Source organism: Podarcis muralis, chromosome 3, assembly GCF_964188315.1.
Source record: "Podarcis muralis chromosome 3, rPodMur119.hap1.1, whole genome shotgun sequence".
Taxonomy (NCBI): Eukaryota; Metazoa; Chordata; class Lepidosauria; order Squamata; family Lacertidae; genus Podarcis; species Podarcis muralis.
In genome coordinates, this window is record NC_135657.1 from 87,616,604 (window position 1) to 87,630,910 (window position 14,307).

Consider the following 14,307-nt stretch of genomic DNA (forward strand, 5'->3'; position numbering starts at 1 on the left):
TCAGTGACCAGCTCCACATGGTGATTAGGCTTGTCAGCTCTCTCTCCTTGGTCTGAAGTTTCATGATATCAGCCTCCTTTTCTGAGTCTCCAGAGGAAGGAATAAAAACTCAAAATGAGGAATCAGAATAGAATGGGCAGGCGGCTTTATTCTTGGCTTGATTTCTGTTATTACCTCTGCCTCCATATCCATTGAACTCCACCCCTGAGGTCCTTCCCCCTGGCCTTCCAGCGAGCATCTTCTGCTCCTACCATGTGACACTAAGCGCCATCTTTGTCCTACTAGGCTCTCTATACTAGCCCTTGTTAACTGCCAGGCACCGCCTTATCTCTTTGACCTGGTCTAACTCTTTGGCAAAAGCCTTTGACTGTGTCGACCACAGCAAACTATGGCAAGTTCTTAAAGAAATGGGAGTGCCTGATCACCTCATCTGTCTCCTGAGAAATCTCTATGTGGAACAAGAAGCTTCAGTTAGAACTGGATATGGAACAACTGATTGGTTCAAAATTGGGAAAGGAGTACAGCAAGGCTGTATATTGTCCCCCTGCTTATTTAACTTCTATGCAGAATTCATCATGCGAAAGGCTGGGCTGGATGAATCCCAAGCCGGAATTAAGATCGCCGGAAGAAATATCAACAACCTCAGATATGCAGATGACACAACCTTGATGGCAGAAAGTGAGGAGGAATTAAAGAACCTTTTAATGAGGGTGAAAGAGGAGAGCGCAAAATATGGTCTGAAGCTCAACATCAAAAAAAGAAGATCATGGCCACTGGTCCCATCACCTCCTGGCAAATAGAAGGGGAAGAAATGGAGGCAGTGAGAGATTTTACCTTCTTGGGCTCCATGATCACTGCAGATGGTGACAGCAGCCACAAAATTAAAAGACGCCTGCTCCTTGGGAGAAAGGCGATGGCAAACCTAGATAGCATCTTAAAAAGCAGAGACATCACCTTGCCAACAAAGGTCCGTATAGTTAAAGCCATGGTTTTCCCAGTAGTGTTGTATGGAAGTGAAAGCTGGACCATAAAGAAGGCTGATCACCGAAGAATTGATGCTTTTGAATTATGGTGCTGGAGGAGACTCTTGAGAGTCCCATGGACTGCAAGAAGATCAAACGCATCCATTCTTAAGGAAATTAGCCCTGAGTGCTCACTGGAAGGACAGATCGTGAAGCTGAGGCTCCAATACTTTGGCCACCTCATGAGAAGAGAAGACTCCCTGGAAAAGACCCTGATGTTGGGAAAGATGGAGGGCACAAGGAGAAGGGGACGACAGAGGACGAGATGGTTGGACAGTGTTCTCGAAGCTACAAACATGAGTCTGACCAAACTGCGGGAGGCAGTGGAAGACAGGAGTGCCTGGCGTGCTCTGGTCCATGGGGACACGACTAAACGACTAAACAACAACAACTCTTTGGCCTGGTGGAAATGAGAAAATAGAGGCCTAAGCTGATAGAGCGAACTGTGGCACTGCAGGCTGCAAATGGCATGTGTTTATGTTTGTCACCTTTTGCATATGCTCCTACATAGAAAGTTCAGTATTAACCAAAAGCTAGCACAGTAGCTTTGTTTGTTTGTTAATTCAGTGAAGGTTGTTATAGGCAGGAACATTTTTAAAAATCCCCACCTCTAGCTCAAAAGTGATAGAAAATACTTTATGTAGAACCAAAGAGAGGGTCAGTGATAAATTCCTGTATTCTGCCACCACCTCCTCCTACAGGAATAGTCCAGGCCTTCAGATATAATAAACCTTAGACTTGGCAATCTAACTGGCCTGACTGCAATCTAGTGGCCTGACTTGGTGTAAGGCAGGTTTCTATGTACCTACATCATTCTGCCCGATCAGGGTTTTGTTTTCCCCCCAGCTGAAACTCAGTTCCGGCACCTCTCAAGTGGGCACCATTGCCATTATAAGAGAACAAGGGAAGTGTTCATGGTGAGTTCCAGCACCACTTTTTCTAGAAAAATAGCACCGTGCCCGATCATAGATGCTGCAGCCGCAGGACACTGGATTTTAGGATGAAGCAGTGAGGCATGTTTCATCCATGCATTGCAATTACACCCAAGCAAATCCGTAATTGTTCTGAAGTGATTTTGTAAGCCTATCAGAGCTGTATAGCTGTTACTCTGAAGTAAGCCTCATCGCATTTGACCGGTGGTACTGCCCACAAAGGAAGTATGCATAGGATTGCTGCAGGTGTGCCTGTCTGTTACACAAAGTAGTACCCTTCTCAGAATGTGTGTTCTGATGTTCAGCCCAGACACTTGCGGGGGGGGGGGGGACGACACGCAGGGGTATGCATACCCCTAAACATTTTGTGGATCTTTGTACTTTTGTCCATTTACTGTATTCATTTTTCCCAATTTAAACTATAAAATGGTGATTTTCTTGAGTCAAAATGAGAGTGCCCCCAAACATTTTTTTTTAGAAAAAAAAGCACTGCATGTATGTATATGATGGTCTTTGCCACTCCTTTGCTTTCGTGAATTAGTGTTTCTGGAGTCACTATGGAACAAGCAAGAAATGCATTATTCTGGGCTACCAAAGGGGGCGATAGAGCACCTTGTAAGGAAGGTGCTGGAAGACTGAACTAAAGTTGTTACAAAGAGAAAATGGTGGTTGTGTGTTTCTGACAGGCCAGATATAAATAAATAAATAACCTCAAGCCAGATAGATAGATAGATAGATAGATAGATAGATAGATAGATAGATAGATAGATTTCTCTGTGTGTTGCTCCCTGCTGCACAATCTTTATATTTGTAAGTAAAACAGATGATATTACATGAACAAGACAAGTCACCAATACGCTTTCCTCAGAGCAAAATGCAAATGCGCCCTGTGATTTCTGACTATCAGGGAGAATGAATCTTTCTCATTCATGCACACACACACACACAGAGAGAGAGAGAGAGAGAGAGAGAGAGAGAGAGAGCACTATTTTAGGTTATCCACATTTTATCTTCTTTACAGCAGCTCTTCAACTTTTCCAGAAAGTTCCTGCTGTGCACACATTCCTGGCTCAGCAGGGCCAGGCTCATTAGCAGGTTTCTGTTTGCCGAGAAGTGTCATTACCAGGGGCTCAAGCAGCAAGTTCAGCAACAACATGTTGGTTGAAGAGGAGAAAAGGAAAAAGCCACAACACCCTCACTTGGTAGAGGAAGCAAATCCTACTCTTAAGACAGGCAACTTATAAGGCTGCTGTAAGGCCAAACAAATATGCTCAAGGGAGTCACAAGCCCTTAACTGAGAGAAATTATTATTTGTTTGCCTCAACAGTTCCTTAATTATATTCCAGATTTCTAGTTCACTATTTCATATGAAATAGCAAAAAATTTGAGGGACGTGGGTGGCGCTGTGGGTAAAAGCCTCAGCGCCTAGGGCTTGCCGATCGAAAGGTCGGCGGTTCGAATCCCCGCGGCGGGGTGCGCTCCCGTTGCTCAGTCCCAGCGCCTGCCAACCTAGCAGTTCGAAAGCACCCCCGGGTGCAAGTAGATAAATAGGGACCGCTTACCAGCGGGAAGGTAAACGGCGTTCCGTGTGCTGCGCTGGCTTGCCAGATGCAGCTTGTCACGCTGGCCACGTGACCCGGAAGTGTCTGCGGACAGCGCTGGCCCCCGGCCTCTTGAGTGAGATGGGCGCACAACCCTAGAGTCTGTCAAGACTGGCCGTACGGGCAGGGGTACCTTTACCTTTACCTAGCAAAAAATTGGGTAATAGAACATCTTGTTTTTGTATAATCGTGGTATTTTTGTAGGAAGCTTCAGTGCTTTTTTTCTGGCGGGGACGCAGGGGTACGCATACCCCTAACATTTTGTGAATCTAGGTTTGGCCTCATTGAGGGGCAGTATTTCAATATGAGTAGGAAAATGAGAGTACCCCTAAACATTTTTTGTTTTTAGGGGGGGAAAGCACTGGGAAGCTTTAACCTGATCAAAGGACTAGCCATTTTCAGTGTTAGTGCTGAGGCCTGAAACAGCCAATGGTACTGTAAAGGAGAATGTCATTGTTAATTGGCAGCATGGCTTTCCTTCAGATGAGGAAATCCCTATGGTTTTCCAGAGCTTACTTCCTCTTATTAATGGGCCTCACATGCAGAATAAAAACTTCAACTGCATATTTCTTCCGCTCATAAATAAACAATTCTTGTTTTCCCAAGAGTGTACCCCTATTTTACAATATTGATCCAGTGTCAGAAACACTAGATGAGAGGAACGCAGGTCTGCAAAGATGTCAGTCCAAATGTGCAAATCAGTGCTGGACTGACCTGCACCAAGACACAATGGCTTCCATCTCGTTTAGAGGAGCCCATTCTCCACATCATGTATGATGGGATTGAAAATGCCATTGGCCCGATTGTTCCTCATGATGCCCCCTAAAAAGTCATAGGATATTAACAGCAGTGAGCAGCTATCATCATGGGTGAAACACACTCCCTTCTTTTCTTGCGAAAGAAACATCTGCCAGGCAGTACTCAACAGACACTTTACTTATTTATTTAACTTATTATACCCCCTCATAAAATCACTTGTCTGAGTGTTGTACAAAAAGAAGAGAAAGATACAATAAAATATTTAGGAATGATTGGCAGACAGGAGCTCAAAGCACAGCTCCTAGCACAAGAGCTGAGGCAAGCCAATGGCTCTTCGGCGCAGGAAAACATGTACTGAAGGAATGACATTTTAATGAAGGGTAGAGATAGTTGAGGAATTGATCCTTGTAACTTTTGATACAAACTGGGTGGACCATGCTAACATCTGTCATTCAGAATTTAGCCTGCAATCCTAATCCCACCCAGTTACCATGGAAACCCAATAGGACTTACTTCTGAGTAGACATGGTTAGGCTTGCACTGTTAGTTATCCATGCTTTCTGAACGTTTCAAGGTTTGAAGGAAATTGGGATTGTTCAAGATCCTTTGCTTGCAACATTTTTGTTAAGTGGTTTTTTTTAGAACTGGAGCTTTTTCCAAACCAATTCCTTGCTGAAATTCTGCAACAAACTGGAGGGGGGAGAAGAGGCAGCTCATTAGAGACTTGAGAGCTTAAAATGGGAACATTGTGGTTTGGGAATTATTTTAGTGAAGTACCTGGGTCTGTTTGTGGTCACCCTTCAGGAGCAGACAAGAACAGGGTGGTGCAACATTGGGCTCCCGTGATTAGCCGGTGGTATAAAACTTCCAGATTGGCCTGGCCTGGTATAAATGCCTTGAGCCTGGCCTTCTTCTCTTGCCTAATTGCAATAGTTTCTGTATGCTTCACTCTAGCTCTCAACTTCCATAGCGGAACCCAGCTAATGCCTAGTGTCCTGCTGACTGCTATCATAAAGTCTCCCTATGATTGCATCACAGGTTCCGTTGAAATGTTAGCTGCAGCTTAGGTTGTATAGTATGTTGGGTGGTATTCAACCAAATAGTTGTGCTAGTACATGGATATTTGCCACTAGCACAATAGGATTTACCCCTCCTACCCTCCATGTGTGCCACATGCCATCTCCAAATGTTCTCCAGAGGGTTGGTGGAGGCCCTCAGAACAAATTTATGGGCTGCATGGTAGGGGAGATGGGGGAGAATGTTCACTCTTGCATGGACAGAATTTTCTTCTTAGCACTACTCATTCTTTTGCCTGAGTCTATGCGGTTACTCATATAACTTCCAAATAAGAAAATAATCCTGCATCAAAGAATAACAGCCATCTAATTATAGATTCTGTTTTTTTGTTCACCCTTCCTAGAAATTGAAAAGTTCCAGAGTTCTGATGAGAAAAAGGAGGATGAAGACAAAAAGTACCTCGATGTCATCAGCAACAAAAATATAAAGCTGTCAGAAAGAGTATTGATTCCTGTCAAACAGTATCCAAAGGTATTGTAATACCTATATAATATAAGACAGACTGTGCTATTTTGATAGATGATTGTGGTTATGGTTATAATTAAATGCTGTGCTCAAAGTGCTAACTCAGGGCAGTATAAAAATAGAATTAAAATGTATTCATTCCTCTTTATTGTTTCTAATAAGTGTTGGATCAATATTTCAGATTGGATTTTGAGGGAATACACATTGTGTTCAGACCAACTCCATTAAATTCAATAGGAGTTTTGACTTTGACTACAACTCAGGGTGGATTGTACCCCTTTACTGTCCTCTCACCCCCCCCCACCTCTCTATCTCTTGGCTACCTTTACTCATCATGTAAGGAATTGATGGTGCTGACATTGGTCCAGACAAAAGGCTATGGCATGGCTAGGAGGAGGGGCTGGCAGGTGAGGCTGTGGCACTGAGGCCCACATGAAAGTGGCCCAGGTTTTACTGGTGGGTCCTGGTTCTCTGTTTGAAAAGCACTGGTTGAAAGGGAAATAAGAAACTTACTAGACACTCCTCTGAAAAATCCTCTCATATGATAATTTGGTTTCTTCCCACTTACTTGCCTTGAAGTAAAGACAAATTTACATCTCAAAGGAAGCCAGTATTATTTTGAGCAAATTTGGAAGGTGCCACTTCTGCAAACCAAAATTCCTCAACACAGATCTGCATAACAAAGATCCAGGCAGGAGGTAGTAGTGTGTGTGTGTGTGTGTGTGTGTGTGTGTGTGTGTGTGTGTATGATGAAGTAAAGGAATGCTGCTTTCCCCTGTGCGGCCTTGTATTTTACACAAATAGTTGTTGTCCTGGCAGTATTCAAACTGAAATGGTAAACACCCCCATTTATCTCTAGTGCAATTTTTCCTGCTGATTTATTGTCACATGGTATTTGGCCTCACTATTAGCTTTGATTACACTCTCCACTTTTCACTTTATTCTTTCATCAGCAATAGCAATAAATTACAGTGGGTAAAAAAGCATATCGACCCAAATGAGAGGTGTGTATAAAAAGAGAGAGAGAGAAGGAGAGGTGCATTGATTCCAAGATGGCATTTACCTCCTGAATTGTGAATATAAAATTGATGTAAAATTATCATCAAAATGGTAAAAGGCACTAGAAATAGGCATTGCTAGAGGACGGCTTGTTATTGCCTTGTTAGGATGTTGCACTGTTCCTAAATTGGTAATGTTCTATAGCATCACTGCTTCTCTGCCCTGTGCCTGTTTGGGGAATCAAAGGTGCTACTGGCAGCACATCCCATATTTTTCATATAACACCAGTCATGGGCCAGTATACAAATATTCTTAATAATACATTATGATTATGTTTATTAAATTTCTATACTGCCCTTCAACCAAAGAGCATAGGGAGGTTTACAATATAAAAACACAACACATAACAGCAGCAAACAAAAACAATACCCCTCCCACAGTTTAAAAGGCCTTAGATTGTTTACCGGTAATTAACCAAAGGCCTGGGGGAAGAGGAATGTTTTTGCCTGGCGACTAAAGATACATAACAAAGATACCAGGTGAGCCTCCTGGGGGAGAGCATTCCACAAGCAGGGAGCCACCGCAGAAAAGGCCTTTTCTCATGTTGGCACGCTACGGACCTCTCATGGAGGAGACATATGATGAAGGGCCTCAGATGATGAAGGAGCAACGTATCTACAGCAACTTTCTCCTTTTGTGCTATAGAAAGATTTCCTATCCTATTGCCCTTACAACTAGCAAAGCACATGTACATAATTAAATGCAAGGATTTCCGTGTACTCAGTTATCAAAGAAGTGATGTTCAGTTCAAGTGGCCTGGAAAGTTATGACAGTTAAATCCTAACCATTTCTACTAAGTAGTGAGACCTATTGAATTGAATGTGTCTTAGGAATTAGGATTGTGGCCTAAATTGAGAGTAAAGAGGTGATGTGTGAGACCTCTTACATTCAACTGATATGTGTTTACAGTGGTGCCTCAGGTTACATACGCTTCAGGTTACATACACTTCAGGTTACAGACTCCGCTAACCCAGAAATATTACCTCGTGTTAAGAACTTTGCTTCAGGATGAGAACAGAAATTGTGCTCCGGCGGTGCAGCGGCAGCAGCAGTGGAAGGCCCCATTAGCTAAAGTGGTGCTTCAGCTTAAGAACAGTTTCAGGTTAAGAACGGACCTCTGGAACAAATTAAGTACTTAACCTGAGGTACCACTGTATTACATTTTATCTTCTGCGTCTCTTCCATTACAATACTGAAGGCGAAATAATAATCAGAATGTGGTTTTGGGTGGAAGGAGCATCCTCTTTCTCATTTCTAAGCTTGCAAATCCATGTAAAGAATAATCATATCATATATCTGATTTAAAACTCTGGATTTTACTGCCCATGTTCTGTCATTCCAGAGCAGCTCAGCTAGTGATGGTGCTGAACACCCCCCCCCCCCCATCATTTCTTCTCTTTTAGATGTCTCTTCTCTCTAATCCTGACAGGATTTCACAGCACTTGCTTAAATGTGTTTTATTAAAGTATTTTTTTCATGAGTAACAAAAGTACATTCAGCATCTCTGTTTTCAAATCATAGAGTCCTTCATGCAAATCAGTTGCATTCAGTTTGAGACATGATTGTTATGGGTAATATGTGGCTGAGGGGGAAAGAGAAGTGGGGGAGGGAGTGGGGAGGAGACAGAAATGGGGGGAGACAATAAACTTTCATTCTCTTTCATAATATATGAGCGGAGCTTTTGAGGCACATTTATCACCCCCTGGAAGTGCATTTGGAATGCTTTGTGAGCTTAGGAGCGTTTTTAAGTGAGTCTTTGTGAAGAGAAAAATAGGCAGTGGTAACATCATAGGTTTGGCTTTGGGAGATTGGATGTGCCAAGGAAAGAGAAGTCCTGCTGTCAGAATTTAGTGCAGCTAGCCAGGCTTGCATTGCAAGCTTTCTGTTGTCAACCATTAAATAAGGCCCTTGCTGAATTGTGCAGATGCTACAGTTTGTTTTCATCTGTCTGTCAGCCTTGGCAAGATTCCAGGCAATCAGAAACGAATTAAGAATAATTCTATTAAAATTTTTAAAAGAGAGGAAAGTACTGGTGTTAGCAATCCACCTTTTGAAGTGTTTCTCAAAAGACTGTATGCGTAGGACACTGACAGCTTGCCTCCTTGATCAGCTTGATCAGTCAATGGTGGTCTTTTACCATGGCAGATCATTCTTGTCTCCAGATTAATTTCACTCTACTGTTGCTTTGTTAGGCATTATTAAACTTGGTTGCTATTTTTAGTTGGATAGGGCCATGTTACCCCCTCCGTTCCTCTTTGCTGTGTCATGGATATTACTAAAAACCCACCTGTATATTGCTCCTAAGGGAGGCTCTGCATAGTTGGCAGCAAGGGAACATTTGCTTTCAAAGTTGGGCCTGACCCTTTCTTTCCAGTGTATATTTGGCTTCCCTTTCTATTGCATTTTGTAGTACCAAGAATCTGCCACATCCTTTTGCTGCATTGTTTCCCTCTTGCTCAACAAAGATCAGACAAATAAAGAGATAATTTCATTATATACTGTGATTTGAAAGCAACATGGGCAGTTTGTCACAAGCTCTGTAATTATAAACACTGGGTTATTCCAACCTACCATCCCCAATTCTTCAAGGAAAAATGCATTTTCACTGCTCCTTTGTTGCAGGTGGGAAGTTAAGGATGACAAAAAACAAAAACAAAATTTGTCAAAAGAACTCTTCCAGGTTCCCCACCCCAGACCAAAAATGGGAGAAAATAACCTTGGGGTTTTTTTAGTTATTCCTGGGAGTTCATGAAATGAAGGGGACCCAAAGCCCCTTCCCCATCTTCTTCTATGTCACTCCAAGAGAAACTGCAATGGGCCCTTCTCTGACCTGAATACTTTTCTGATCCAGAGAAGGGCATTTGCCTGGGCATTTGAGGCAGTATTTTAAGAACCCTTGGAATTCATATGGAAGCTGGACCCAGATAAACCTAATGTCAGTCCATTGCTTGCACTCTCAATCTATGCTCAGATATGGTAAAATATCCTCAGTATGGCACTAAAACAATCATTAGTCATATATTTCATATATGCAGTTGCATTCAAGGGTCTCTGTGTTGTGCTGTGCACAATGGATGGGATGAAGCAATCTCTTGTGGTGCTCTTGAAGGAGTAAAATATCCTCAGTATTAATCAGCACTAAATATAATGACTTCAGTTAAAATATTCACACTTAAATCAGTATTGAATCTACTCCTTCAACTCTACTTCAGAGAAGAAGAGGAAAATATTTAAAATGAAGTGACATTTTCTGAGGAATAGGAACTATAAAATGTGAATATGAATATGATTGGGACATGAATTCCAACCTTGAATTTGTTTGGAAGGGAAAAATTAAGACACAAGCTAGACCAGGGTTTCCCAAATTTGTGTCTCCAGCTGTTTTTGTAGTAAAATTCCCATGATCTCTGACCACTGGTCCTGCTAGCTAGGGATGATGGGAGATGTGGTCCAAAAAGAGCTGGAGACCCAAGTTTGGGAAACCGTGACCTAATGAATGCAATATATAGTAACCCTTCTTAGACAACACACGTGAGTGGGGCTGATTCTTCGTGGAAGGAGGTGCAGGAAGTAGTAGAAGAAGGCCCCCTTTTGAGCAACTGACATTCAGTGTGACTTGTCTACCATAGACCTAAGGGGAACTTTTTCAGGCTGAGGACTATATTCCCTTCTGGGACCCCATGGCAGTGGTGAGTGAAACCAGAGGCAAAAGTGAGCCAAGTAACAAATGTGAATTTTGCCTTTGTACAGGAGGCTACCACTCTCTATCTTCCATCCAGGCAAACAGGAGGTATTATCAGAGTTCGGGGACACATTTCCATCCAGGAAAAGACACCTAAGGAAAATTAGAAGCAGGGCCACTAAGGGATATGGCTTTGAGAGAGCACTAATGGAGCCAGAGAGAGCTCTGGAAGGCCACATTTGGCCCCCAGACCAAAGGCTCCCCAGCCCTCCTGAGATACACTGTACTATTCCTATGATCAGAAACTATGAGAAAAGCCCTTCTTTTTTTGACTGAATGAACAAGGCTATGTTCTTGCTATTTGTACATGCATAGGACCTGTTCAACCAGGCTGCTGAGTGATGTAGGTCAGGGGTGAGGCCCACCACCGCGACCCTGCTGCGTAGTATTTACATTCAGTAAGCACACCTAATGTGGTTCAAAGTGGCCTAAGGTCACATTAGAAATCATGAAACTTTAAAAGAAAACAGTTAGAGAAGCCGCCTACTGCTCTGCTGCAAATTTCCATTAAAGGAGCCAAGTTATGAAGAACAAAGCTATAATGTCCTGAAATTAAGGGCTCACTCACAATGTAAATGCTGACATCAACAGAACACTAAAGCCATGAATGGTGTCACTATAATTAGGTTAGATGTAGCATAGCACAGATTTTATTTTTTTTAGTATTCTTTCTGCTTCTGCCAAAGGAGAAGCTTTACTTATTTCAGGCATAATTACATTTGTCACGTATTTTGGAAATGCAAAAAAGCATGCTAGCACAAAGAGGCAATATGACTTTCAGAGCAGATCATGTAAATGCTTTTCGTAATATGATTAGAGGGATGAGATGACTGATGATAGCATGGAAAGCAGAAAACAGTGCTTTTCCTTCTCATTTATTTTCTGCTCTTGATTCCCCATCAGTGGATAACTTAAACTGTGGGGTCAACAGTGAACATGATGTGGGAAAGAATGTTTGAAAAACTTTGGCAGTTCATATATTTCTCTCCCCAAGTAACAGATGCATATGTGCCTCTTTTCCAGGTGTAATGTGATTTGTATAAATCAAACATAACTGAACAATTTGCATGGGATTTCCTTTACCACATTGCTTTTTGGGTTCCCTTGTCGGGGTCTGCAGGACATGTCATTGTCACCAGCAGCTTCCCTGAGCTCATCGCTCTAATAGCAAACTTGGACGAAGTGTGCCTGCAGAAATGGAACCAAAGCAGAGCCACTGAAAAGCAAAAGGGAGGTATCAGCTTGGAAACCCCAAAGTCTATAAGAGCTGCAAGAGGTCTCAGAGAAAGGGTTGCAGCTCAGTGAGAGAGCATCTGCTTTGCATGCAGAAAATCTCAGCTTCAATCTCCAGATCTCTAGGTTGGACTAGGAAAGAAACCCTGGGCAGCCAGTCAGTGTAGTAGACATATCAGCTAGCTGGACCAATGGTCTTACTCAGTATAAGGCAGCTTCCTATGTCTAAAGGTAAAGGTAAAGGGACCCCTGACCGTTATGTCCAGTCACGGACAGCTCTGGGGTTGCAGCGCTCATCTTGTTTTACTGACCGAGGGAGACAACGTACAGCTTCTGGGTCATGTGGCCAGCATGACTAAGCTGCTTCTGGTGAACCAGAGCAGTGCACGGAAACGCCGTTTACCTTCCTGCCTGAGCGGTACCTATTTATCTACTTGCACTTCATGCTTTCGAAGTGCTAGGTTGGCAGGAGCAGGGACCAAACAATGGGAGCGCACCCCATTGTGCGGATTTGAATCGCCGACCTTCTGATTGGCAAGCCCTAGGCTCTGTGGTTTAACCTGCAGTGCCACCCGTGTCTACAGAAGTACAAAAAAAAAATTTAAGCCTACGGGGACAGCCCCTCCCCCCAAAATCCAGGCCAGTGAAGACTGGGTTTGCTCAGCAAGCACTGAGCATTGACTCAGAGTTGGGAAAGGAAAACTGAAAACTACAGGGGGCAGAATGGAGCATTTCATGGACACTTGTCTTTCTGAAAGAGAAGCTATCGGTATTGAAGCTTCACGTTAGATCTGTGGCTCTTTCCATCTGTTGGCTGTTCCTGCCACCCTATCCCACCAATTTTGCGCGGTTTGGGGTTGCTTCCAAAACCTGCAGATGCTGTGCATATTATCAGAAAGGACCAAAAAAACAAAACAAACAACTTAAGCAGGCAGAAATGAAAACTCGCTGTGTTGAACAGGCAGTTTTAGTATTTATACCAGCCCCGACCAATCCTGGGGCTTCATGCTACTTGTTAACTGTGGGGGCTAATGTTGCATTCCCATACTTCCTTTTAAGCTGGAAAAACCCTCTGAGAACAGAAGTCCCCATGTTGCTCACATGATTAAGGCCCAGCTCATATTGTTCACTATATAGACACTTTCTGTATATGGAAAAGAGGTAACATATGGAGCATCCCTGAGCTCCAAAGCCATAGAAACAATGGGAAGTAGTAGAATGATATCGTCAGCTCTTTTGTTTTCAGCACAAACAGTAACTTGGAACAGTATTGCTCCATTAGTGCTGTGAGCCCAACTTGTGGAAAACCATATATTTACAGAGGGTTGGTTACTTTCACACTCCAGCTGGCAAGGAAGACACTCCAAACAAATCACCTTTCATCACACACGTCCCTTTGCAACTGAGTAACAAGAATATGTGCTTTAATAATGCATTGCCTTTTTTATTTATATTGCTGCTGCAGTCTGAGCAGTGCAACCTCAAAATGCCTATTTAGTCAAACAAGAAAATGAATGCTAATAACATGTAGCATCTATAAGAGGCTCACTATCGTAAATAGGATCACAGGGGATGTATTAACTAGGATATGCTGGGAGCTATTTTGTGGAAAGGGAGAGGAGCCGAAAACACTTCCAGTCATATCAGTGTGACTTTTTTAAAATTTAGCACTGAAGAAAGTGATCAATCATTGAAAAGCTAACAAAAGATCTCTGCAAACGCAATAGCTGTTTGCAGTTGTCAAGTTGGGCTGAGGATAATAAGAGAATAACAAACTCCTTTCTGAAATGATTTTTTCCCTAAAGCCTCAGCCAGATAAAGTGTGATGAGTTGCTCTTAAATCTGGCTGGAGTTATTGAACATTACCAGGAAAAAAATATCATAAGCATTCTATAGAATCATTTAGATACAGGAGGGAGCCTGAAGATATAAGGATTTAGAATGTAAAATATATCATATTTTAAATATGTCTATATAGGTGATAACCAACATTGGTCATATTGAATTCAGAGTTGACCCATTGAAATTAATGAACTTAAGTAATTTAAGTCGATAACTTTCAGTGGGTCTACTCTAAACTTCCGTCCTCACCCTGGGAGTTAGTCTCACTGAATTACTTCCAAGTAGATATGGTTAGAATCATAGCCATAGTTGGAAATTACTAGATATAGATATAAGAGGTGTGTGAGAGACCAAATATTTGCCTTGTATCTGTGTGTTTTTAAAAAAATAAAACTGTTCCTCAGTTGTTCTGTGATCTTTCTGTTTTGATCTCTTTTTGCAGTTCCAAGTTGCTCTGTCTTAAATGAAGCTTTATGTTCCCTATTCACAAAAATGAGGAATCTAATAATGGCTTTAATTCCCCACCCGCTTTTTGGCGGAAGTGGATGAAATTTGAAGGCACATGAACATCGTCA

At 42.4% G+C, this 14,307-nt stretch overlaps 1 protein-coding gene across 8 annotated transcripts in view; it reads left to right on the forward strand.

Moving 5' to 3' along the window:
* KHDRBS2 (KH RNA binding domain containing, signal transduction associated 2) overlaps window positions 1–14,307 on the forward strand; it is a 347,577-nt gene that overhangs the window by 74,521 nt on the left and 258,749 nt on the right. For all 8 annotated transcript variants that reach the window (XR_003705800.2, XR_013392343.1, XR_013392344.1 and 5 more), the window contains exon 2: window positions 5,735–5,862. Coding sequence is in view for 1 of the 8 variants with exons in the window: in XM_077926281.1 (XP_077782407.1) it covers window positions 5,735–5,862 (128 nt within the window). In the remaining 7 variants the exon portion in view is untranslated. The remainder of the gene's footprint in view (window positions 1–5,734; window positions 5,863–14,307) is intronic.